Here is a 26,330-nt window from a genome sequence, read left to right on the forward strand (position 1 = left end):
CCGAGGACCGCGAGGTATGGATGACTTGCAGGATGGTGGATAGGTCTGTTTCCGGTGGTGTGTCGCTGTCGGTGGCACCCCCCTGTAGCCCCATTGTCAGTGGTTGTGAAGCGGTCCATGTTGGTCTGGGTGGCCGAGGTCTTGCCCGGCCCATTCCGGCCCATGGCGGTGCTCCGCCGGCCGAGGGGAGGGCCCCTCCAAGAGGCTCGAGGCACAGATGTGACAGGGGGACCAACAGGACGCTCAGGAGGCCGAGGCTGACGGTCAACCCACGGCGGCTCCTCCGAGGCAATCCGCAGCCCAACCAAGATGGCCGATGTAGAGACACCCGTGGGGTGATGGAGGGCGAGGTCCAGAGGCGAAGGCGGGCTGCCGGGGGAGGCCGTTGGATTTAGTACACCAGGGCTCAGTACGTGGACCGGGGGATGGGGGGGGAGGGAGGACTCGTGAGGAGGCTCTCACGCCGCTCAATAAACATGGCCGAACACCCCTTATCTTCGCCGCACCAACTGAGGGGGGGAAGGCGCTGAGCCCAATGCCAAAGAGTCTAGGGCCCAATGGGTCCGGTGCCCTAGCGCCGAGACCCGGTGGGATGAACCAGTCACCGGAACACCGCCACGCCCAATGAGGCGGCCGATACCACCCAGTCTCACGGAGCCGGAACCAGGGAATCCAAAGGAGAGCTGCAAAGGATCAGGCCTAGTCACCAAGGAAGGGGGCCCCAGGATTCAGGCGAGCCGCCAGAGAAGGCGCTAGCTACCAGTACCCCTCTACCAAGCTCCGGAGCGGCCCAGGGTGGAGGAGGGCCCACGGTATGGACCCCCCCACCGCCAGATACACACGGCCGATCACACCTGTCCCCAAGGCATCATCTGGGAAGCAGAGCGGGTAAGCGTAGTGACACCAGCGAAGCAAGGGGAACGTAGGCCTGGTGGACCCAGGGCCTAGACCTGAAGGCAGGAGGATCCCCACCGCCACTCGAAGAAGTGGCCGACACCTCCTTGCCGACCCTTGTCCCAGGGCCAGGGGTCTCCGCTGCAGATATGGGATTGCATCTGAAACAGGACTCAGGAGGCCCAGGTTTGTTAGGGCACAGCTCGGGCCCCAGGGCCTCCCTCTGTGTTGGGCTGCCGGTGCTAGCAGAGGGGGCCCCCTCCCAATGACCATGGGATCCCCTCCCGCAACCGGGACTTACCGCCATCTTAGAGGCCGGGGCCCGCTGATCACACAATCGGCATCGTCAAGGCGCCCCTCCGATGGAAATCTGCAGCCAGGGGTGCCACCGGGTGCTCGGCAGTCACCCAGACAGCGGACTTGTAGCTGGATGGCCTCTCCTTGGGCGGATAGCGGAGGGATCAGGGAGCGCACTCAAGGTGCGACTGCCATCTTGGCTCGGCAAACCACGCCCCCTAGATTGGGCACTTTTAGGGTTTAGGGTGGGTATGGGTTGTGTTTTTAAGTGTATTAGTTAAGTTATTATGAGTTTGGTGATCCGGTATCGGCGGTGGGTGTCCGAGCATGGTGAACCATATTACAAGTAGGGCGGATCAGCTTTGCAATGACGGCCGCTGGGCCGTTAAGACCACCAGCAGACCACCAACCGCCAAGTCATACACCCAGTAATTCCCACTCAGCAGGATTGCTGAGAGGTCGTCGGAGGCCATGCCTCTTTTTCCACCACTCTGCAAACGCGCCTCCTGGCGCACTACTAGGAAGGGGGGGGGGGGGAAGTACCCGTGGCTGTTGAGGGTCCTTGGGGCCAACTACCCCTCCTGTTACCTCCAGTAAGACCCATATAGCTGGATTACAGCGAGGTCCTCATAGGCCATGCTCCCTTTCTCCACCACTCTGCATACACGCCTCCTGGCGCACTACTGGCTAAGGGAAGAAGTCAACTTTAGTCCTGAGGCCCCCAGGAGTAAAGATGAATTCATTCTCCAACCAGTATTTGCCAGAAGGCACATTTGCTGAGTGGTAGAGAAAGGGAGCAGGGTCTCTGGCGAGTTGACGGGCTTTTTTTAAAATGTCTTTTTTTAGGGAATGGGGGGTTGTGTTGCCCCCTCTGGGGCCAGGCATGTTTAGAATGGGGAGGGGGCCACCTAACCCTCCTCTCCCTGGGCCGATTTCGGCACCAGGGACCCCATTCACTGGTGTCCATTCTCTTATTTTTATTTAAAAAAATTATTATTAAACGGAGGAGGGCCGTGGAACCCCCCCTCCTGGGCTGATTTCGGCCCCTGTGACCCCATCCCCTGGGGCCAGGCCACCCAACCCCCCCCCCCCCTTCTTGGGCAGATTTTAGCCCCAGGGACCCCATTTACTGGGGCCCATCCTTTCTTTTTTATAATTTGTTTATTATTATTAAACTGAGGGGGGCTGTAGGACCCCCTTCGGGCCGAATTCAGCCCTGGGGACCCTATCCACTGGGGCCAGGTCTGTACTGTGGGTGCCCTGGTTCCACCCAAGTCACCCACTCTCATCTGTTGGGGACCGCAAGAGGAGCCTCCGACTGACATCATCATGGAATTGGGACCGACCTCTGGTCGACGGTCCCAACTGCCTAATTACGATGCGACCGCACGTGGTGCGGTTGCAGACTCACATTTCCCTATGGAAGCTTGTGCTACAGCCGATAACCGGCAATAGCACAGACTCTCATAGGGAAATGGGAGGTTCTGTTCATCCCTGCATCACGTAGCAGCCAACTCGGGGTGCCTGCCACATGGTGCAGGGATTCACAGAGGGGCACCATAGGTGCTCCCTCGGCCCCCAACCAGAGGCCACAAAGAGAAGGGGGCCCTGCTTGGGGCCCCCAACCTCACTTTCCGACAGGCTTCCCATGTCGATTTCAATTCCGACTGCCTACATTGTTATTAGGCGGTCGCAATTGAAACAAGATGATCACGTCGAAAAGCCTCCGGCCTCAGGTCGGAGGCTTTCCGACCAAGATTGTAATAGGCCCCATAGTTGTAAACTTATATCTTTTCCTCCAGCTCATATCAGGGGTGCAGCCTCCAAAAAAGTAGAATGAGTGTAATCTTACTCACTAGTACCTTCACATATCTTGGGAAGGTATAGGGGAAATAATAGAATTTATTATGCTTTTAAAACAATATGATAATTATTTTAATGTACATCATAAATTCGAACGAGTTGTAAATATTTATTATTAACCTAGAACTAATAAAATAATATTTAACAGCACTATCTCATCAAATTGAATGGTCATTAAATAATAGTTGTATATATTATCTACTGGCGGTCGCCAGTAGATAGTTATAGTTAGGACCGAGTTCCCATAGGAAATCTGAAAATTCTATTTTGAATAACTTTGGCGCCGGTTGACGAATCCTCACGAAATTTTCAAAACTAATGGGGCGCTCCGCTCAGCTCCTACCCTGAAAGTCTCGGGGTGATTCGTCAAGCGGGGGCTGAGAAAAAAGGGGGGTCCCAAAACGCGTTTTCCCCATGCATTTTCCCATAGGACCTTTAGTCGAAGGTACAGCCCGAACGGCTGAACAGAATTACTTGAAATTTGGCAAAGAGGTAGTCCTCAGGTCAGGCATGTGCCTTTTGCATATATGGTGTCAATCTGGTCAGTAGTTCCTGAGAAAATTGCAGTTAAAAGTACATAAATATCTATATGCGCGCACCGTGCGCGCACGGTGCCGTGCGCGAGCGTAATTCTGATTGGTGGTTAGATGTCAGTCAACATTCGAATTGGTCGAAATCAGGAAGTGTCGGACGCCATTTTGTGTGTGGCAGTGAAAAAGAAAGGTGGAGAACGTGAAAAGGGGGCAGGGTAGAGAGTTCCTGACCCCTTAGCCTTTGTCAGGGGGTCCCTGAAGGACCCCGAAGGGTGGAAAAAACATTTTATTTTTTTTCAAAAAATCGCGGGGTGCGCGCTCGCTGCGCGCATGGTGAAAAACCCTTAAAAAAAAATACCACATTTTACACTGTTTATAATTTTATAGAAGATATTAACTATGCTGTTCAACTTTATCCAAATTCAAAATAAAAGAGCTGAGCCATTCCATATTAAAGGATACAGTCAATCTATAACTATATACATAGGTAGTTTATTGTGAAATAAATATATAAAAAATATAATACATACACAAATTAGCATTTAAAAAACCTTGCAAATTCACTGAAAAAACCATAGGTTTCACACATGTTATAGTTAGCTGGACATTTCACTCGTAAAAAAACATTGAAATGACCCCGTTATAGTTAGTTCAGCTAACTATAACTCGCGCGATCGCAATCCACTGCTGATGACGTCGCATATTACATCACTCATGACATGGTCAGTGACATCACTCATGACATCACTGATGACATCACTGATGACATCACTGATGACATCATCCCGTGAATATGTGTCTTTCTGAAAAAATGTTTTTTATTATATATGTATATCTAAAGGTTAATGGAAGAATAAATGGGTAAATAAGTGTCTAAATGGATGTTTTTTTTGTAAAATTAATTGTATAACTGACTTATTAACAGTATCTTAGTGAATACAGTGATGTAATATGCGACGTCATCAGCAGTGGATTGCGGTCGCGCGAGTTATAGTTAGCTGAACTAACTATAACGGGGGAATTTCAATGGTTTTTTACGAGTGAAATGTCCAGCTAACTATAACATGTGTGAAACCTATGGTTTTTTCTGTGAATTTGCAAGGTTTTTTTAAATGCTAATTCCTAACTATAACGTGTGTAAAACCTATGTTTTTTTAGTGAATATATAAATATATATATATATATATATATATATATATATATATATATATATATATATATATATCCAAGTCACAAAAAAGCACCCCATTTTAAAGAGCCAACCAAACAGTAATAAAATAGAAATTCACGTTCACTAACAATTTTTTTATTTATTTAATACATAGTAATTTTGTTAGAGGTTATGTGTTGAAATTGTTTATGTTATTTTTTAATTAAAAGTGAAAACTTTACATTATTTTGTGAATTGAGCTTTTTCAATTTTAAAGTAATAAAATAATCACTTAATAATTATATATTATTACATTTAATTTTAAAACAGAAACACACATTTATAGGCGTGTGTAACATCTGCAGATATAATTTAAATGCTGAAATAATTTAATTCAGTTAATATTAGTTTCTATGGTGTTTTATATTAAATTCTTGTGACCATTGTTTTATATGGGAGTGAGCGGTAGTACTTGTATGGTGCTTGACTTAGTCCAAGGCTATGCTGGAATACATATACACCTGTTTAGACACCTTTATGGCTGCAACTTTAGTAGTGTATTTTGTGAAAAGCAATGGTCTTACTCTTTTGTGGGTTCATGTATACATTACCATGTCTCTCTCTAAACCCCTCATCACATTTCACTAAACCCCTTCAATTTAGTAGCAAGTGTTCACTATTGTCCACATTTCACTAAACCCCTTCAATGTAGTAGTAAGTGTTCACTATTTTCCGTTTTGTTTTTTGCCTACCTCTCTCTTTTTGTGCTTTTTTTGTTGGTAGATACTGTTTGAGATGCGGTGAACTACAAATGCAACATGTGTGCTCTTATTATCCTAACAGCAACTCGCCATAGAACAACTTTCTGTACAAAATCAATAAAACATCTTTTTTTAAAAGAGTTGACTATTTTCCAAAACTCTACCTTGTCCCTCCCTCAATTAGTACAACAAAATATACATGTGGGCGGATCTCGGACTAGAAAACAATAGATAGGAAAGGCTGAGGTCTCTGATTGTAGGTTTGTGAACTGGATTTTGTAGTACGCGAGTTCTGCTGTACTACTTTACGTAATACAAAAAGCTGTTTGTGAATCAGGCCCCACTTGTACCAATAATTACCCCACTTTGCATATTAAATGTGCCAGTAATTACCCCCTTTCAGACAGTAATTATGCAAGTAACAATACTGTGTCAGACAATCATTGTGCCAGTAATCAATCCCCATCAGAGAGTAAGCCATCAGTAATCAGGCTGTATCAGACAATCAACGTGCCAGTTATCAACAGCATCACACATGGAAGAGCCTACACTCAAAGACATGTTGGAGTACATAAAAAAGTACTTTCGTGGTATTCTTTTACATAAACCTAACTGGGTGGTTTGGGGTTGCTTGTGTTCCCTTCTGGAGGGTGCCTTAACTGGCAATTCGGGATGGACAGTTCCCATGAGGAGGAGATCAGTACTAATCTGCACAAGGTGGGCCTCTGTTTAGTGTGGTACAATCGGTGAAAAACGATGAGTTAGAACGCTACTGTAAGAGATTACCAGTGGTATAGACTTTTTGCAAGGATTCCTCCCATCCCAGATTGTGTGGTCAATGATACGCCCTAAGTGGCAATGGGTATGCCCATACGTGGTTTCCTTGCTTGCTGTGCACAGGACCGGAGTTATACCCTACTGACGAGGGCTCAGAATGTCGCAACCACTCTGGGGTCGATTGTATTCCCTTCTGGAGGGTGCCTCGCCTGGCCGTTCAGGGTGGGATGTTACCATAAGGAGCAGGATCAGCACTGATTTGCATAAAGTGGGCCTCTGTCTAAAGAGGCACAGTGAGCGAGGCCGAAAAATGATGGGCTGAAACACTACCCAGAGTGATTGCCAGTGGTTTAGACTAATGCAAGCATTCCTCCCATCACATTTTGTGTGCTTATCAATATGTGTCCCAGTATCCAGCCCCCATCAGACAAACACTGTGCTGGCACTCAACTCCCATCAATTATTATGTCACAAATGATGGCATATCAAACGTAAGTATACTGCTACCTTATTATCATCTCTCATTTTTCTAAATCCATTCAAATAAGTACCGATATCAACTTGTTTTCCACCAGCTTGTACGTCCATTTGACGTTTTCAATGGAAAACCAGAAGCCATGCACTTAGCATATTACAAAAATACCATGTGACATACAATTCGAATTAGACAGTTCTGTGATTAAGACTTTGCAAATCAAATCAAAGAAGTTGTTTTACCCGGCCTGCTCGCTGAATTGTGAAAGATTCAACAAGAGATTCCACGCCGAAATCCAGAAGAATGGAGGAGTTGAACAGGAAACTCTCATAGCTGAATTCCTTTCCATTGAGAACGAAACTGTTTGGCATTAGGCCGTGCCAGTGATACAACTCATTAAACTCCAATGCAATTCGGTTTTGGTACTGAAATGACGTTCCAAACAGAAGTTCTGGATTAAAAGTGAGTTTCAAATAATATCCACTTAGATGCTGGACATAGTCTTCGATCACAATTTTAATAGTCTCGCCTGTAAATCAGAAAGCACGTATGTAAGCATTATATACAATGCATGGATTAACAGCACAACCTCGTGACTGATGAACACAGCTTCAAGATGTTTCCCCTCGTGTCTGTTATCTTGTTGACAAACCCCTAGTGCTTATGTGAGAAGTCAGATGACAGCACACAACTATATCTTAAACTGACAAGAGTGTTTTTAAACATTTCTTTTTTCTCTACATTCGTACCTGTCATCACTAGCTGATTACAAGTCAGTCTCTAGCCACTAACTCAAGACACACTGGCACATGCATCAACAAAGACTTTGGCGATTCCTTAATAGCGATTTTTAAGGAATCGCAATTAAGGAATTGCAAAAGCCTATGCATGTAGGAATCGCTATAAAAATAGCGATTCCTTAAAATTCCTTAATTGCTAGTCGCAAATAGCGAGTAGCAATTAAGGAATGCCGTCCCATTCATTCCTATGGGCCTCCAGGCCCATAGGAATGAACTGGAGATTGCATGAGCAATTTGCGAGTACCAGTAGGTACTCGCAAATTGCTCATGCAATTTCAAGGGTGCAAGGGTGTCAAAATGACACCCTATTGCACCCCTGAAATTGATCTGTGCACATATGTTGCACACACACATGCTCTAAGGGCATGTGTGTGCGCAACATGAAACTTTGAAAAATGCACAAAAGTGCATTTTTCAAAGTTTTTGCAAATTACCATGAAGTTCAACTTCATGGTAATTTGCTCCCCCTATTAGCGAAATCGCTATTTTTTTAACTTTAATGCATTGCATTTAAGGAATTTCAATTTGGGATTTATTAAATGCAATCGCAATTTAAGGAATCGCTATTTACAGATTCCTTAAATTCCGATTTTTGCATTTGGGATGATGCATGCCAAATGCAAAAATACCGGTCGCAAAGGGGCAGATTCTGCTAATCTGCCCGTTTGCGACCAGTTTTCTCGTTGATGCATCTGGCCCACAGTTTCTTAAGGAGGAAGGCTCCAGAACATCGAATTTAGACTTTTAAAGAAATAGTTATTGAGGAGCTATTCTTCTCAAGTCATTGATTTGCTTCCTGAACTCTCTCCTCCTGTCAACAGCATTCATCTCGACCCATCAACCAATCTGAGTTATTTGGGTTTGTTCCCAACCTGTCATTACTAAAGAAGGTCTAGGACTGATGTACGGTGCAATGCTCTTTTGATGACGTGTATTTTTCTTAAAAACCAGACCTAATTGAAAAAAATGATCAATTTTATTGAAGTGTTGTATTCCAGTTATAGACAGTTTCTCTTGACAGTGGGTACACCGAAATATTTTTATATCCTTAAAATAATTTAGGTTTGGACAAGTCCGATATCTGAGGCCCTCGTTATCAGGAAAGCCATTGCCCGAGACTCCCATCCCAACCAGAGGAGTGAAGAAGGGAATCTTTGTACCTATATCACAAAAAAGGCTACGGGTCCAAAATAAACGGAAGGTCAGACAGGTGACTGGGTGTACTCTTACACACCAAGGGGAATTCCCTTTAAAGGACGGTTCCCCTCACACACCAGAGGTGTAATGCTTCATCATAGGGGTGCCCCTCGCATAAGGAACCTAGTTTCCACGCGGGCTACAACCCCCTCGCTGTGAGGGAGGAGCTCAGGGATGTTTTTGTTGGAATAAGGCGGGTGTACTAAAACCCTATGTGAGCCTTGTGCGTTGGAAAAGGTGCAGTGCTGTAATGTGGTTAGTTAAAACTTGCTACGGGGTTAGCTATGCTGCAACTTTATTCAGCTACCCGGTGTCAGGATTAAAAACAGAAAATAGCTGTTAACGCAGGTGCCGTCATTAGAGGCATCTGTGTTAATGTAAGACCAACATGTTTCGGCCAAGGGGAACCTAAACTAGTGTCACAGCCTTCTTCAGGGTCTACTGCAATAAATAAGTGTACAACGTGAAAAAACATGAAAAACACATGCATAAAATATAATATATAATGGTGTAATACTGAACCAGTAAATCGACTGTTCAGTATGTTCAATGCATAACCAGTTTAGGTAATAAACCTCACCACATCTGTCCCAGCATAATAGCCATATGGTACGAGCGCCAAAAACCAGTATTCGTGGGATCCGGGGATCAGGAGGCGCACGTCTGGGGGCAGGGGACTCCCATCCCAACCAAAGGAGTGAAGAAGGGAATCTTTGTACCTAGTCTTGCCACTGCCGAAAACACCAATAAACCGAGGTCTATCTGCATGTACAATTACTTGTGCAAAGATATCGTCTGCGTTTCATCCAGGGTTTCCACCACACACAGAACAGAATTTTGTGTCAGAATTTTTCTTTTCCTTCCATAAAGAAATTACACTCCTACATAAGAGTCTCTCAAACATGCAGCATTTTAACAAACAGATTCACTTGTGCTATGGATGTATTCAGGGGTGTAGCCAGCATAGCCAAAGTCAGGGCATAGTATTAAAAATGTGTAGGTGCTCTTGAGCACATGGGTAGCCTGGGTGTTTGACGAACACAATTAGGAGGAGTTGGCTAAAATGTAGTGGCAAATACCATATATGTAAGCACTATATATTAGGTAAACATGACAAAATGTAATGGCTAGTTCACAGAGGGCAGAGGGCTGAGTATGCCTTTATTGGATAAAAGGCAAAACATGACCAAATGTAATGGCTAGTTCACAGAGGGCTGAGTATGCCTCTATTGCATAGTAGGCAAAACATGACAAAATGTAATGGATAGTTCACAGATGGCTGAGTATGCCTTTATTGGATAGTAAGAAAAAAAACCATTTAACATGGGTCTTCAGATCTCATAAAGCAGTTTATGAAACTAGCCCAGGCACAGCAGTCAAAACCAAAAAGTTCTGGATCATTTAAAACAAACGGAGGTCTCATACCTCTATCCCTACCTGTGCCCTGGTATCCTCGCGCCCAGGTACAAGCTACTACCACCTCTCTTGTGTTATTCTCTTGTCCCTTTCTCTCATGTTGTCTTTGTCAAATCTCCTTACATTGTTTTGGAGAAAAAGTCTTCCTCATTTCGTAAATTCACCAAAATAGAGTTTCACCACCCTGGACTCAAAAGACTGGCATTCTTTCCTTTGCTATGTGTAGGAAATGAGCTAGGGCGAATGAAGTTACAAGTTGCAGTTGTTCCAGCGGTATACATCTCCTAAAATACCACCCAGTATGCAAATATTGCCTCTCAAATTAAGAAAGTCATATACCTACAAATAACGCAAGCTCCCTGGGGGCAACACAATACATGGACCCTTAGCAACGGTGATAGGCAAAGTCCACCAATGCATTTCCACTCTGCTTGTGTGGAAACTATGGTGGGACCCCCTGCAGGATGAACTGGTGGGAAACACTGGGGGTCTGAGCAACAGTCAGAACTAGTGCTGCTGGTCTCCACATGGCACGTCCTAGACAAACACACGGCTGTAATCATGTGTGCCTAAAGATGATCCAATCTCTTACTCAAGGGAACAGGGGTCAGGGGTCAGGCCTACTCAGTTTGCTGGGCACTTTCAACAAGAGGAAAACAAGAGCAATGGGTCACAACACAGGGACTGCTGGGTACCCTCTCCTAACTCACGGTAACTTCACAAAAACAGCTGTCAGTTAAGTCTCTAACGCACTCTGACTCCACCATGAACTTTTTTTTAGGGCTGGCCTAGGAACAGTTTCATCTGTCTAGCCAACCTCAAGTACTGAAAATATTTAATAAATAAAAATACATAACTACATATATAGAGGGGTTTTGGGTCAGCCCTCTTTATCAATTGGTCTGTTTGACTGTCATTCGCAGTTTGCTTCCAACACATCACAACATACAGCATCAGCCCACTTCAGCCATTGGCTGCCTCGCACTGTGAGTGGCGGCCTTTTACCTGATCACATGAGCACATCCATCGACATCCATTTCAGCACCAGGACAAGTGGGCCAATACATAACTGAACTATTTTTTTCCCATTCCTTATCCTTTCCATTTTTAAGTCATCCTCAAGTGTTTAAACTATGTTTCAGAATTCAAAGCCAACAGTAACTTTTTTTGTGCACCAAAACTCATATTTGCTCTGATATGCATTAAAACAAAAAAAAAAGGTTTCTATACATGCTCTCGATAAACCTGCTTGGTGGGAAGCACCTTTACAGTTCAATTAAAAAAATATGCACTAATTGTTTGCATTAAAAATGTATGGATAGCATTTGGCCAACCCACTTAGGTGATGTGGCATTTTTTTGTGAATCTCTTTCTATTTTTGCTTATATGCTTGCAATTAAAAATAGAAAACATCACCATCACATTAGCCTGCCTATGCTGGACCTACTGGCTTTGCCACTGCTTGATTTTTACACATATGCGTGCTGGCATATGTGCACCTGCTCTCTATTTATGTGATGGCCCCTCCTGTACCATGTCACACCCCTTGATTCGGTTCAGATTCTTCACAAGCCCCGATGGTGAACAACAGTGAAGCATACGTACCAATGAGTATCAGTCTCGCGGTTTGAAAGAGCTGCTCGTCATCCCAGGTTGGGTGTTCACGTTTAAGGATATCGCATACCCTGTTGTGCTCGCGCAGCCACAGGGTGCCGTACATCATCAAACCAGGGAGAAGGCCGAAGTGCTCCTCGCCAATGGCCAGCTGCTCTTCGGGGGGAACATGGTCGGGGTAATTCATATGAACCGGGGCTTGCGCGACGGTTGGGGGGTACATCTCTCCTCCTTTAATCTACAAGAAAGAAATATGAACCAAGGATAGAACGAATGCATTCTAAATCTTTTAGGGAGCAGATGATCTTTGAACACAAAAGTGTGTTCCTGAGTCCTACGGCACATCTGAAATCAGACAAAATGGCGCTGAGGCTATTAGGCAAGGACCCGGTTTCTTTTTCTGGGAGCAAACCTTTAGGTGGGAAGAGTGTGGAAAGTCGGATTATACAGTAATGCTAGTCTGTAAACCCAAGCCATTACTTAAAATTAGCAGGTACAACCACACAGGATAATAATATGGCTACCCCATGCAGATTAACCAGCTTCGGCACGCATTACAAATCACGAGATAACTCCTGTCACCGCACATGTAGCAATTATGAGGCTGGCTTATTTCAGTCCACCTAATACATTCTTGGTGCTATAAAAACCGCATCTCAGATAAAGTTTTATGCGCCAAACCTGCCGACTAATTCGGTGTGGTAAGCATCAAAAGCCACATTATTGCACATTTTAGGGCAAAAACTCATGATAGGTATTTATTGTTATATAACAGGTGTGATAAACTGACCCCACTCGTAATAAGGGCCAACGTGTGCTATTATAGCCAAGGCAGTGGAAGTTCTGTAAATACCTGATACTTGAGCTTTCCGTCTTTAAAAAGCCGGAGGTGGGCCTGTCGCTCCAGTGTGTCTCCATACACGTGGTTCATGTCCACCTGCAAAGACAAGTCACATGTCAGCCTGAAAGGTTGAGTTAATTGTTTGCAGACTTAGAAATAGGTTTTACTAGCCATGAACGTAGTACAGGGAACGGAATTTTTCTACACAATGCTTATTAAATGCTTGCTTCAGATCTTATCATATGAATCCTTTCTGATTTTTTCCTGATAAAGCGACCAGTAGAACTTTAGCAAGGTTCTACGTTGACACCATGGAAGACTGTGCAGCCCGACAAGGACAGTGAGGGCCTGCACTGCGTAAAGAAGATTCTGAAGGTTGGGTACGTTTTTTTCTACTTGCCTTAAAGATAGTCAATGTCCTTCTTAAGGAATTGTTTGTTGGCACCATGCACATTTTCAATAATCTTGCAAATCAAATGTAGGTGTTCTTCAAAGCACTGGCACAGTTTCAAAGATGGTCAATTTCTAGATCACTTTACTGTTGTATGGCAGCCATCACCGAAGCACCAATCATCTGACCCTCCCACACTGGACACTCATCACCAATCATTCATTGTCAGAGGTACCTGGACGGGCTTTTTCATTACACTCTAGGACTGATTACGAATACGGCGGTCCCAAGACCGCCATACCTTCTGGAGGGGGGTCTGACCGCCGCCTCCTCAGCAGTTCGACCACCCGACTACGAGGTCGGCGATTGGACCGTCAAAAGCCCGACGCAAGCCCACCAACACCGCCAGGATCCTGGATCATGACTGGGCAGCAGTGGGGAAAGCTGTGGTGCCGATCCTGGCACTGATGTGCAGATTACAACCTGCCTTACCACTGGGGATCCCGGCATGAAAAAGTCGCCGGAAGGGAAGTGGCTCCAAACAGGGTGCATTGTAGGCCATAGGAGGTGTGCATGGGGGCACATTGTTGTGTGTGTACTGTGTGCCATGCATAACAGTGCATGGTAAACATTGCACCGACATGCAAGAGGGGGTGCCACGTCTGTGACAAGTGGTTCAGGCTATCTATGAGCCAAAGCATGCTGCTGCCGTGACACCGCTGCCACAACTCCGCCAGATCGGCGGTTAACTTGTAATGCAGCGGTCGGGATGCCGCTGATTCGGCGGCGTACTCCTGACCGCTGCAATGGAGCTCCGGCAGTCGGACTGCCAAAGTCATAAGCGCAGCTTCTATTGTTGCAGCAGGTGCAGTGGAACAATAGCCCTCAGGCCCTCCTATTTGCTAATTATTTATATATTGTATAAGAGCAGCCAGGGGACCCATTTCATTCCTTTCACTAGGGCCTATGGCACACTGGCTGCACTTTTGACTAAGTACTCCACATGCACAAGAATTACCTAGTGTTTCAGGCCAGTATATTGCCATGTGCGCCGACTCCCAATATGCCATGCTACCTTACCCTAAACAAAAGATTGCCTCCAATCAGTGCTTGGTTTCAGCAGGGGGTTGCAGGTGGAGCCTACCGCCATTCATTTTGGGGACCCGCATTTATTTTTCAGCAACAAGCATAGATCGAGAGTACAAAAAGAGAAAAAAACACACAAAAAAGGGAAGAAAGAAGCAAACATGGAAAAACAGTGAGACAGAGTGAAAGCAGGAATGAAAAGGAACCTGCAAAGCAAGAGGTAAGGAGGAAGGTAATGTCTGGTGTGGAATAGGGAGTTATGAGGTGGAATCAAGACAATGAGCCACAGTATTTGACCTCGACCATCGATAGCTCCAGCCACAGGCTTTTGGACAAATCTTTACAAACATAAATTAAAGATGGAACTGCCTTCAATATGTCAGGGCCTACATTTTAGTATGCGAAAAAGTGATGGATGGAATGCTTGACTTAATCTCAGTCCATGGTAACTACTCGGGCCACATTCCAGTCCACTATTATTTTGCACACCATGCCACCTCAGTTTGGAAACAGTTTATGCAAATGAGTCTTGACCCTGCTCCAGTAGGAACAGTCCAGTTGAACTGCCAGGGCCTTCCTTAACAGGAATACAAGCCACCTATGACCGTTTTCAGGTCAATCGATACACTGGGATGCAGCCCGATTGATTGCCAATCACTAATATTTGTTCAAGCATTCCATCACTCACCTTGTTGTTGTTGCAGGACCTGCATCTTGTCATTGGTGCCCTCCCACACCAAATGTCACTGGTGCCCTCCCTTATGTCATGAATTACCTCAGATATGTTAACACTAACATTATCCTACGGGTTTCTAAATATGTCAAGTCTCCCCTCCAGTGCCAGGGCCAGGCAGAGGCTAGCAAGCATAATACAAACACTCAGGCACTCATATACTCAATCAGTGGCATGCACACGCACTCTCACATTCACTCACTCACAATCACATTCATGCTCACTTAGCCACACTCTCATTCACTCAGACTCACTCGCTCACATAAGCACACACTTATCCCGCTCCTGCTGCTACGTGTGAATTTTAACGGGCCACATGCATACAGCAATAAGCACACACACAGCCCCATTTTAGCATAAATGTGGCGCTGATTGAGGCATGCGCCGTATGTCTACTAAATAATTGTCTACTTAAAGCTATGGCAAATGTGTGATGCATGTATCTAATTCAAGGTGGCTTTTGGCACTTATAAGGCAAGCTTGACTAACCGTCCATTTAATGCATTCTATAAAGATTAGTAACTGAGTGCTGCCACACAAAGGAGTACTTCAGCCCCTGGAAAGTCTCAAATTTACTATAAGGTCACAAAAGCGGTCCTTTAGGGTTTTCTGGCCAGCTAATCTTTCTCTACGATGTTCTTTTTCACCCCAGGAGAACAGCAGACTGCTGTGGGTAGCAGATGGCAAAAGGGTTTGATACTCTAAACACATGTAGTCGTATTTGCTTTCCTAGGAGACTGTTGCAGGTTAGAATATTTTCGACAAAAATATTGTGTAATAAATAATGTTTACAAAAATATTAAATCAGGTGAAGGAAGATTTTCTTTTTTGCCAGGCAATATTTGGCCTAGGATATTCTGGTTCTTCAGTATGGGCGACTCCTACCACAACGCCAGCGAAACGCTGTGTCCATGCTAGATCCCATGTTTAGCGACGTTCTGGCAGTGCTATGCCCTTCTCAATATTTACTAAGTGGCTTTAAGCCACTTTTTGTGGTTTAAAGCCACCTTGTAAATACGACCCCTTTACATGCATCACTTTGCATGAAAAGGGTGTGAAATTGGGGTTGCTGTGGGCATTCCACCACAACACCCATTGATTTTTGACGCTGCCACAGATTTGGAAGGATGTGTAAATCTGTGGCAGTGCCAAAAACTAAGGCCATGCAACAGCAGGCGTTAGACTGGTGCAACAAGGAGAAATGGTTTTATTTCTCCTCGTTTTTTCTTTTTCTATGTGTCTGCAGCACACATAGAAAGAGCAAAGCACCATTAATGATTGCTTATGTGCAGGGAAGAAGGTGTCCCTTCCAGCACATAAACTAACATTAGATAATGATAACTTGCTACTTCAATGTGTGCTTCATTTTGCAGCACACATAGAAGTAACAAATTGCCATTATTGATTGCTTATTGGCAGGAAGGGACACCTTCCTGCACATAAACAATAATTCCTTGTAATGCAGGCACCCTTTATGGTACAAGGGTGCCTTCCTGCATTGGCGCTAGGCAGCAAATTTTAGTGCCAGCACTGGGAAAACACAGGGGTGCGCCGTATTCTTGTAAACATGGCATATCCTTGTGTTTTGGAAATGTTGGAGCGCGGTGCTGCCAAATTTGGCGCAGCTCCGTGCTCCGACATTCCCGTGTAAATATGCCCCACTGTCTGTTATTCTGCCTGTTGTGGGGTGGAGTGTTAAGGGGTCTGGCACTGTTCGAATGGGCAGTTGAGTAGCTTAGTCACTTTCAATGAATGGTTTTCTGCGTACGGTGTGAGGAGACTGAAAGATAATGCTCACTCAGCCTGAACGGGAGACCTGCACCTCAGGCTTGGTTCCATCTGGTGCCCTTCAGCATAGCTAGGATACTCACAGCATGCATTTGGTAGCCACCAGACTGTTCCAGCGCAGGAAGACCCCTGCAATACATACTGTACGGAGATACCAGTTTCTTTTCTACTGGCGATACCGCATGCACACGTACTGCTTTCTATGCTGCCATAATTCTCATAGCTTAACTTTTGCAGGAGCAGTGGTGCTAATGATGCTCCAAGAGGTCATGTTGCTGGTGATTCTAGTTTGTTAAAGGCCTCCTGAGCAGAGCGCGTATGGTAAAAGCAGCAGTCTTGGAGGACCACCATGTGGTGGTACCAAATTACATAAAGAGGCCTTAAATTTGTGTCTTTTCAGGAACCGGCAAAAATTCAATTTTCTGTAGACTGTTGAAAACTCCACCACTCTTCCTGCTTCCCAGGTCTTCTACTGCGTAACTAGTGCTTGGTGCTAGATGTCTACTTCTACTACTGTGGATTACTATTTTTTTTTTTAAAGAGTCTCAATATTGGTGTACTTTTCCTGCTGTTGGGTCCTTCTTTGTGAGTTCTGCTGCCAGTGGTTGTATGATGGACCCACGCATGCCTTTAATTCGCCGTCAATACAATGCATGAATCATTACCATGCAGGCATTTACTACAAATGTTTTTACAATGCACATTCCTTTACCACGCATGTTTTTACCACAACATTTTTCTTGTAAGGGCATGGTTAATAAAGGCATTTATGTACTTCCAACTTGTTATGCCTGGTAATGGCCGAGTAGAGCTGCAGAGCGAAGCTGGGTATTGTATTTCAGCGCTTCGCAGGTCATGTTAGGAAGTGCGGGGATAGGTAATAAGCAATAATAAGCACCGCCAACAGGGTCCGGGGGCCGAGTGTACAGTGGTACCTGGTTAGCTTCAGAGTGGTACACGCCCGAAGTCCTCCATGAACCCCCCTCCAATCCCCTTCCCCCCCAGTGCTCTGTGTTGAAAGACTGGACAGCAGAGACGGCCCACCCGGTCCAGCCGCAGCTCCTTCAGGCCCACGGAGGCCGGTCGTTGGTCCAGGCAAACACACAGTCCGGGACCAGTAAATGCAACACCAGGCATTGGGATGCCATTAAATGTGGGGGTGGGGTGTCCTGTGTAGTAGTTCCTCATATCCCGGGAGCCCCTTTGGCAGGTCATCGCAGGAACCAAAAGGCCAGCCGCAAAGCCAGGAAGCCGCTCCCTTTTGTTCTGCTGCTGGTGCGCACAAGCGCAGAGGCAAACACACAGTCCGGGACCAGGAAACGACACAACAGGAGTTGGGATGCCATTATTTAGGGGAGGGGGGTCTATGTAGTATCTCGGTGTATCCCAGGAGCCCCTTCACCGGGTCGTCACAAGAACCAAAAAGCTGTCCGCATGGCCCAGGACACATCCTCCTTGGCTCTGCTGCTGGTGTACACCAGCACTGTAGCACCCAATACCCAGAGCCCTAACAACTGTCCCTTTGCCAGCCCTGCGCCCTAAAACTGACCCCCTGGACAACCCCCATGATTCTGCAGCCCTAAAAACCATCCCGTCCCTGGCCCTGAGCCCCAATACTGACCCCCAAGAATGCGGCTGCCCTGGCGCCCGCAGGGTGCCCTAGAAGGTCGGGCCTCTAGTGCCAGCAAGGCACCAGCCCACCCCCCTTCTTTTAAGTATGGGGACCCCTTGGGGAGGAGTCCCCCTACTCTGGCAGCCAGGGGCTGCGGTGCGCAGGGCGCTTCACTTCCTGGGCACAAGGAACGGGGGGTATATAGGCCTCTCCCACCCTCTGTCCTGCTTCTTTTGTGCCCTGGTCACGCCGTCACTGCCTCGTGGGTCACGTCGTCGTGGAAGGGGCATCGGGTCGCATCGGGCTCAGCAGTCGTCATCTGCAAGGTTAGTCGGGACCCCTTCCCACACGCCGTAGGGCCTTTGTAAGCCCCCCCTTCCCGAAGAGGGATGGCCTGAAACACGCAGCGCTCGGCCTGCATACATCTCCTTGGGCTCCCTGGTTCTGCGGCGCGGTGCGGGGTAGTCTGCGAGAGTCGGCGGACGGCAGTGGGTTCCGCGTCCTTGATGCACATTTAGTTGTTCGGTCTCCGATAGCCATAAGATGCGCCCACGATAAATTACCCTCATCAAAATCCTCCTCTAGGATGCGATGGTCGATGGCTCATAAATTAGCATGCGCAATCTTTCCTTGGTCTTTGTCCACCGGTGCAGCCGCGCCTGAGTGCGCTGCCTTGCGGGGTCGGGAACGGATCCACGATGGGCTGTTGAGCGTCACTGGGTCTGCGGAGGGGGGAGTGGTCTCCAGAGCGCTTCACTAGGCCGCGTGTCCCGAGTGGTCTCCTCCCTCACAGTCTGGCTGTCATCGGTGTTCGCCGCCCAGGTGTGCAGCTTTGTTCGGTGTGGCTCGGACCGGGTGCTGGCATGCACGCTGGTCCCGGCTGGACTAGGGCACAGGTGTTGCGTACCTGTTCGGGTCTGGGGCAAGTTGGACCGGAGGGGGGGCGGGGGGTTTCGGTCTGATGGGGCACTCCGTCCGTGTCTGTTTCCGGTGTTGGGGACTGGGAGGCCAGCCTCATCCCATCCAATTTCTGGCAGTGGGGCTGAGCTGATGGTGGGTTCCTGTTCGGCGCTGCCTTCATATTGGGGTCGCTCCGACTTTGTGCAGGGTGTGTTTGCAGTTCCGCCCGCTTCCAAGTGAAGCTCGGTTCACCAGCTGCAATGTTTTCGCCCAGCATCGGTGCCCACAAGGGGTTAGAGATTGTGTTGGAGGGGGCAGCAGGCGGGGCCGTGGGCCCGGTGCGGGGTGGCCCTGTTTTCCCGTTCCTCCCCCCATGGCCCCACATTTGCAGGCCTTTCATGTCGGAGCAGCCGCGGCTACCACCCCTGGGAGCCATCGGGGATTCATCGAGCCTGTGGGTGCGGGCGCTGGGGCTGGACGGTGGCCCCGCGGTCTGGTTGTGCGACTGTGTGGCACCTCGGGGGACCCTTCCTGGAGAGTAGGTCGGGTCAACGATCGGTGTGTGCGGGCATGTGGGTGTTCGATTGCTGTGGCCAGTCATATAGCACAGTGAACGTGCCCGCCAGACGGGCAATCCAGTTGGCAGTGGATGCTTTGTTAGAAGCAGCTGATGCATCAATGGTTGGAAACTATTTTGGCGTCAATTGGGACTTAAAGTGGTACTATTCGGAAAATATTGTCTGACAGGTATTTCAGGGGCGTGTGTGTTCCTGCGGTGAGCCTCGAGCAGAGTGTCTCGCGTTCGGTTCATGATGCCATTGCATAATTGAACAAATTGATGTTTTTAGTGTGGCTGTTTGTTGCTACCCCCTGCGCGCTTGGTGGAGTTCATTTGTTCAACGTGTGCTCACGTGTGCTTAGCAGTTGTTCCAAGACAGCAATGGGATTAACAGGCAAGCTACTGGGTTTCTGAGTTGCATTTCATGTATGTTCTTACTGCCTGCTCTGTAGTTTCCTGCAGAGGAGCGCCGTCATTCTGTGTGCTTGCTTGAAGTAAATTGTAGTCCTTCTTCTATCTTGTGGGATGTACCGGTTTTGGCCTTAGAGTTCTGGTCACCCTGTGTTGGGGTGAGTCGGGGGCCCACTTGGCGTCGGCGTGCGGTTTACTTCCCCGGTCTCGTGGCCCGCTTATTCGGTCGCGTTGAGTCGTGCCCGATCCTCCCGGGGGGCGGCCCTCAGGCGTATGTGTGAAAAGGGTTGGGAAAAGGACGTGACGTAAGGTCGAAGAGCTGCAGATTTTGGCCATCACACTCTCGGGAAGTCAAAGAGGGTGCGAGGTCTTACACTGTTTGCCTGAAAGTGAATCAGCCCCCGGCTGTCTCTGGGTTTTAATTTCTATCCTATCTTTAAGTTGGGATTTCAGATATACTTTCATATTAGGGTTACGTTTCCACACAGTAAAGGGTGGTTTACGTCTTCAGTGCATTGTAAGACTCTTCACGGCAGGAAGCACCTTGGGCGATGTTACATTTCTTTTAGCACTATGAACATCTGCGGGATGCGTTGCGCCATCTTGAGAAGTCTTGAGCGGAAAAACACACTGTCGCATCTTGTTAAGTTTACACGCTTGCTTCTGCAGAGAAACAAACTGCGTGGTATGTTGTGTTACATCTGGTATCAGTACATGGTTAGCATCAGAGTGAGACACACCGATATCAGTCTGATCCCCAGCCTTTTTTGCGTCTCTTCTGCTGTTCAGGCAGGCGCCGGTGTGCGAATACAGAAATCGGGTGCTGACATCAGGCCTGCAGCCCTTTACAGACTCCTGCAAACAGCCACAAGGCTGGTCTACGAGTCACAATTTCACTCATGTATGAAAGGGCACGCTTGTTTCACACCACTCGATCTTGTGTATGTGAGTTTGTGTACGTCTTTGTTTGATTGGGTTTGCTGTACTGCACAGTTATGAGTCGGATATTAGGTAGGATTGGGGCCAGGTTGGAAACCCTTTGATTCCTTAAAACAGAGGACTTTATCATTAAAACACAATTCGGTACTTACTAAACAGGTTTATGGAGGAGGTAAAGTGTTCCCAAATCTGTTTAGGAATTACAACTGGCTAGCTGCACTGCTCACCCGCGCGCCTGCCCCAGATATGTCCTACACCCCTTCACGGCTGCGGGGAACACGAGGTGCCGTGAAATTTATAATGTGACAAATTGTGCTTCCCTGGCGCGTGTGCTCTTCAATGTGAGGACGGGAGGGGCTGCGGGTCTCTGGTGGCTTCTATCTCCCGCTGCTTTGTGTTATTGTGGTGGTTAGGAAAACGGCAAAGACAGAGCTTTGTACTTTTGAAATTGGAAATGCGCACATTTCAAGGGAGGCACATCGAGTCCTTCGCTGCATTGTTCTGTTGAGAATATTGTTTAGGCCAGTGCAGCAACATTGTCATGGTGTTGGCGGCGTTAAGTGAAAGCTTTTCAATATTATACACAAGCCTCAGTGCTGCTTATTTACCTTAGGCAATCAACAACCTGTGACAAAGCCAAGAACCCTGACATGTTGCAGGTATGATATTCTTGCTTTATCGTTGTTCTTGCTTTATCATATACCTGGTATGCAAGGACAGAAACAGCAACATACTAGTCGGGTGACACAACTGCTATGCAAGGAATTTTGCTTGCACGGGTTAGCCATACCCCTTTACCCTCGTTACGGAGGAGAGAAGGTTTTGCGGTTACTGCCTCCGAGGGGCTTTTGATGTTTAGTTATCGTATCACAGCAAATGTTGATGGTCGGCTGGGGATACACAGACGGGCCGGATGTTGCCGGGGGGGCACATTGATTGATTAACACCTTCTCTCTGTGGGAAATGCACAGGCTTCTTCAGGATGCGTGGGGGGCTCTGGCACTTCTAACACGGATTTTTGAAGGTTTGAGGTCAGGAGTGCCTACTCGTGCACAACAGCACATGCCGTAGTATTAGCAGCTGTCCTTGGTGGAAACTTATTTGGGGGCCCCTGTTTGAAACAGCGTTGAAGTTGATACAGTCCAGCTCTCTTATGCCCACTTTGGGAAAGTTACGGACAGTGCACGGGCACACTCTTCCAATTTCTAAATGAGTTTGCATACAATATTCAGGGATGGTGACTGACGTGTTTTCGACACGGTAACACAGCAGGAGCTAACTAGTATTACTGATAATAATAGGTGACTCTACCACTTAGCATTTAGGAGGTTCTGTTTTGATCTAAAAGAAACAGATGGACCAAGCAGCGCATGGGGAAGCTTTGAGGGTAGGCATACCGGGGTCGGTAATCGGAGCGCTGTGGGTCGGTAGTGCGACCGTTGATGTTAGTTTTGCTCCCACAGGTTAAGAATAAAAAGAAACTAGTCTTGGTTGGCGCCAATTGATAAGGGGCGGTGTTCTTTGCAAGCACATGTAGTTGGTTAACCGGTGGGTGGCTAACAGATAATCAAGGGACCATTCATAAATGTGGGCAATTCCAAAGGTTGTCTAAGCATCCTTATGCATCATAGGTTTAAAGCATTCAAGAAGGCTATTAAGGGATCATTTTCAAGAAGGCTACTAAGGGATCATTTTCAACATGCTCTGGTACCCCTATAGGTGTCAATTGTCTCCTGAGGAGTTGCCTCGGTTCACTGGTCTTCATTTAATTAGCTTTCATGGCTGCAGTTCCAGAGTTTTAATTTTCCATTAGGTTCAGGTATAGCACGCCACCAGCCAATGTCACATGAACGCAGATTATGCGAAGGCAGGTAAAGAAAGCACCTTATTTTGAGGTTCCCTCTGATAGCAAGAGCCTTTGTACCGCGGGGAGCCGTTACAGTTGATATGCCTCCTTTTAAGTCACTTGGCATTCTGTTCATGACTATCGAGTTTTAGATAGAAGGGACATGTTATCTAGTATCGGTTTAGTCTCGACAATGCCCCAAATAAACTACTTCTATGGTTTCATCTGGCCACGGCTGGGTTTCACACACACTTTACCTGTCCTACAGGGGTGTATGGTTGACTACCGCTGATTGGTGGTGTTGCTTAGTGTAATGGTCCCATTTGCGGTTGAGCTTGCTATTCATTGAAGACGTTGTTCAGGGGTGGACCCTCCAGCGGTGCCTTGGTGAGTGACTTGAGCAGGGGGTTGGGTTTGTGGTGCCTTTCCTTATAGTTGGGATGTTCGGTGTAAACCTCGGTTTGGCGCCGGGGTGGCGAGCGCCGTGAGAAGTCTGTTTCGTATTATTGCATTGAGTGTAGATTTCGCTGCTTGGCCAACAAGGTCCTTTGGCCACCAGGAGTTATGCATGTGGCCCTTATCAATGCCTTATTGATGTATGTGCTACTGATGACAAATGGTAAAGTGGTTGTCGGTTTTGGTGGGGGCTCGGAATTATGGTTTCATCTTTCTCACCTAACACTTGTGCATTACCGACCTAGAAGCCAAGTATACTTCACGGGGCTCTGCTCACGCCAAAGTGGGCCAAGATCACACAAAGCACAGGATGAGTGTGCGGTGTCAGTCATACATGGCGAATTATGAGAAATATGCCAGAGGTAGCGTATATGACATCTCAGACTAGATCAGTGATATTATCATGGTTCATCCTTTGTCCCTATATAGACAAAAGTTACAGACAGGCTCTGTTTTGCAAAGAATAGTTATTTTTTCTCCGCATGTGCCTCTTTCGCAGTACAGCGAGGTCAATTTTGTCTCCAACGCGGGGATTGTGCGCCACTATTCCGTCTCCAAAGGGTTTCCGCATTCGGCACCTGGATTATGTGCAGGTGACCTGTCTGGCTGTTGTGGAAGTTTGTTAGTGTAATGGTCCAAATTGCGTAGGAGCTTGATATTCATCGAAGGGAGACATTCAATGAATGTTCAACACGTTAAGGTGACAGTCCCACCAGTTCAGAATGGAAGCATTTTCAATATGCTACGCAGGGAATCCAGAATTGTGGCTTCAGTTATCTTGCACAACTAACAAGCATTGTTAAAGCCAAGGGTACTGGCGTGTAGTAGGTACTTTGGTTTTGTAGTGTATATCCGGAGGCAATGCCAGAAGCCGCAAAATAACAGTCTGCCTTTGCCTCCGGTTAACAGCCCAATGGTGAGAAAGTATAATTTTACACTTACTCAAGGAATTAAAATTTAAAGAGAGGCACTGCGAAATACTGAGACTGCATTGTCCAATTGGCTACGAGGGCCTTCAGGGAGAACCCCTGCGGGCACCATATAGAAGCAGGTACCATGTACACTGGGTGGGCATTCCCCTTGCAGCCAAGGGCTGGTATCAGGTCGCTTCAGTTAAGACATATTCACCCGCGCTTTAACCAGGGCAGCAGGCGGGTGGTGGTAGTTGTCAGCTAACAAGTGTGCTGTGGCGCGGAAACGTTTGGTAAACACTGCGTTAGTGCCAATGGCGACCGGGTATTTTCGACCTTTTGGCGTCCCTAAATTCAGGAAAGGGCAGGTATTTCCACACGCTTTCCCCTCTGTTTCCACAGACTGGTCTGCCCCCCCCTGGGTTATCCTTCTGCGGGCTAGAACCAGACAATAGAAGGGGCATCTTTTGGGACTGGGGTCCCCAACACGTGGATAGTCAAGCGCTGGGGTAGATATACCATGAAAGGCATGGTCACTACTGGGGTTGCCCCCAAGTTCTGGGGTCAATCTGGGTGGGAGCATTAAGTCTTCAGTCCTGGGGTAGCATCCAGCAACCCTTCAATCCAAGTAAGGGCAGTTAGCGACAGATAAGTATCAGCAAATGGGTAACATACACTGGCTAGTCAGCGACATCGTGCCCCGGGGGCATGCGCGCTTTTCAAATACACAAAGCTGCAACCAGTAGGGTGCCAAGTGGTATAACCAGTAAAGAGGTTTAAGAGGTGTGCCTCTGGCGTTACAGCTCGGTGGACCCAGTCCCATTTAGAGGTACGCCCGGGGAAAACTGGTGTGCTCCGTTAGGTTCCCATGACCTAGGCGGTGTGTGGCATCTCCCACATCAAATGTAAGGCAGTAGATTACAGACAGTGCGCCCTGTACCGAATCAGACAGATTCTCTAAGCGGGTATGCCTAGGGGGCTTCACCAGAGGGAGCTGAGCGGTCGAAATTCCTTTAAGGATATGGGATGCAGGGCAAGTGCTGGGGTGCAGCCGTGCTCAATGTTTATACACCTGTTATGGACATTCCTGTGCGAAATGATTTAGCAAGTAAAGGGACGGTGCCACGGTCAAGTACAATCCTTCTCGCCCTAATAGCATAGTTGGAACGGTCTAACAAGTGAGCTGCTGTCCCAGAGATGGGAGACACTGGTGTCCAGCCACACACAGTGATGGAAGGGCAGCAGCCAGTGTGATCAGCAAGTAGGTGGGGCATCGTGAGCCATGGTGTCTGAAACTGTCCCCCCCTGAGTGGGACAGGGCTGAGTCATGTGTCGCAGTGGAACTTTGCGGCGTGAGGTGTATGTGCTTGGCACAACTTCACAGGCATATAGGGCGTTTTTGTTTCTTCCGACACTAGCTGACCCAAGCTAACATCTAGGGCTATTAGGATATGGATGGGGTATCGATAACCAGTAGGGATGTTCCCTTCCATCTAGATTTGCAGGAGGCTCTAGACAGGAGAGTTAGCGGGCAAGACTATAGCTATTTTGGTGGGGGGCTCTGGCGGTGGCGGTGACTGCCTCCAGAGCTGTGGCGGAGTTACAAGGCGATCTGGAAGCAAATGGGTACAGAAGGGTACCTCTGCGCAGGACCATAGGGGATGCCAGAGCCCAAGAGCCTCATGGAAAACCGTGTCGGCACCCCGTTAGTCCTTCGGGCGGTTGTGGGCCTGAACAACTGGGGGCTTGCCTTGCTACGCTCTGCCCTGAAAGGGGCGTGAGTAATGAGGGACCGTGATCTAGGAAGAGGATCACCGAAGGGGCCGCACAGATGAGGTTCGCCCCGGTGCTGCTTGGCTCATCAGGCGGCCCAGATGGTTGCCTGCCCTTGGATTGCCCGTAAGATAACCCACCATATTACATAACGGTGTATGTAATAAACCTGCAGCAGTTTTTACCCAAACAAAATTTGTGTGGTGTATTTCATTTATGCGTAGAACATGCATGCTATTGTGCGGGGGTGGGGAGTGTTGCCTCCTGCTGGTACTATAACCTCCCCGAGTCTGCAGTACTAAAAACC

General features: G+C 47.4%; 1 protein-coding gene across 2 annotated transcripts in view; it reads right to left on the minus strand.

The window, feature by feature from the left end:
• Positions 1-26,330, minus strand: part of LOC146868407 (prostaglandin G/H synthase 1-like) — a 450,292-nt gene that overhangs the window by 58,205 nt on the left and 365,757 nt on the right. For both annotated transcript variants that reach the window (XM_085609940.1, XM_085609941.1), the window contains 3 exons: positions 12,631-12,714; positions 11,769-12,015; positions 6,993-7,279 (listed from right to left, as the gene is read on the minus strand). In XM_085609940.1, coding sequence (XP_085466066.1) covers positions 6,993-7,279; positions 11,769-12,015; positions 12,631-12,714 — 618 coding nt within the window. The remainder of the gene's footprint in view (positions 1-6,992; positions 7,280-11,768; positions 12,016-12,630; positions 12,715-26,330) is intronic.

Source organism: Triturus cristatus, chromosome 1_2 (assembly GCF_964204655.1).
Source record: "Triturus cristatus chromosome 1_2, aTriCri1.1, whole genome shotgun sequence".
In the NCBI taxonomy this organism is placed as follows: domain Eukaryota; kingdom Metazoa; phylum Chordata; class Amphibia; order Caudata; family Salamandridae; genus Triturus; species Triturus cristatus.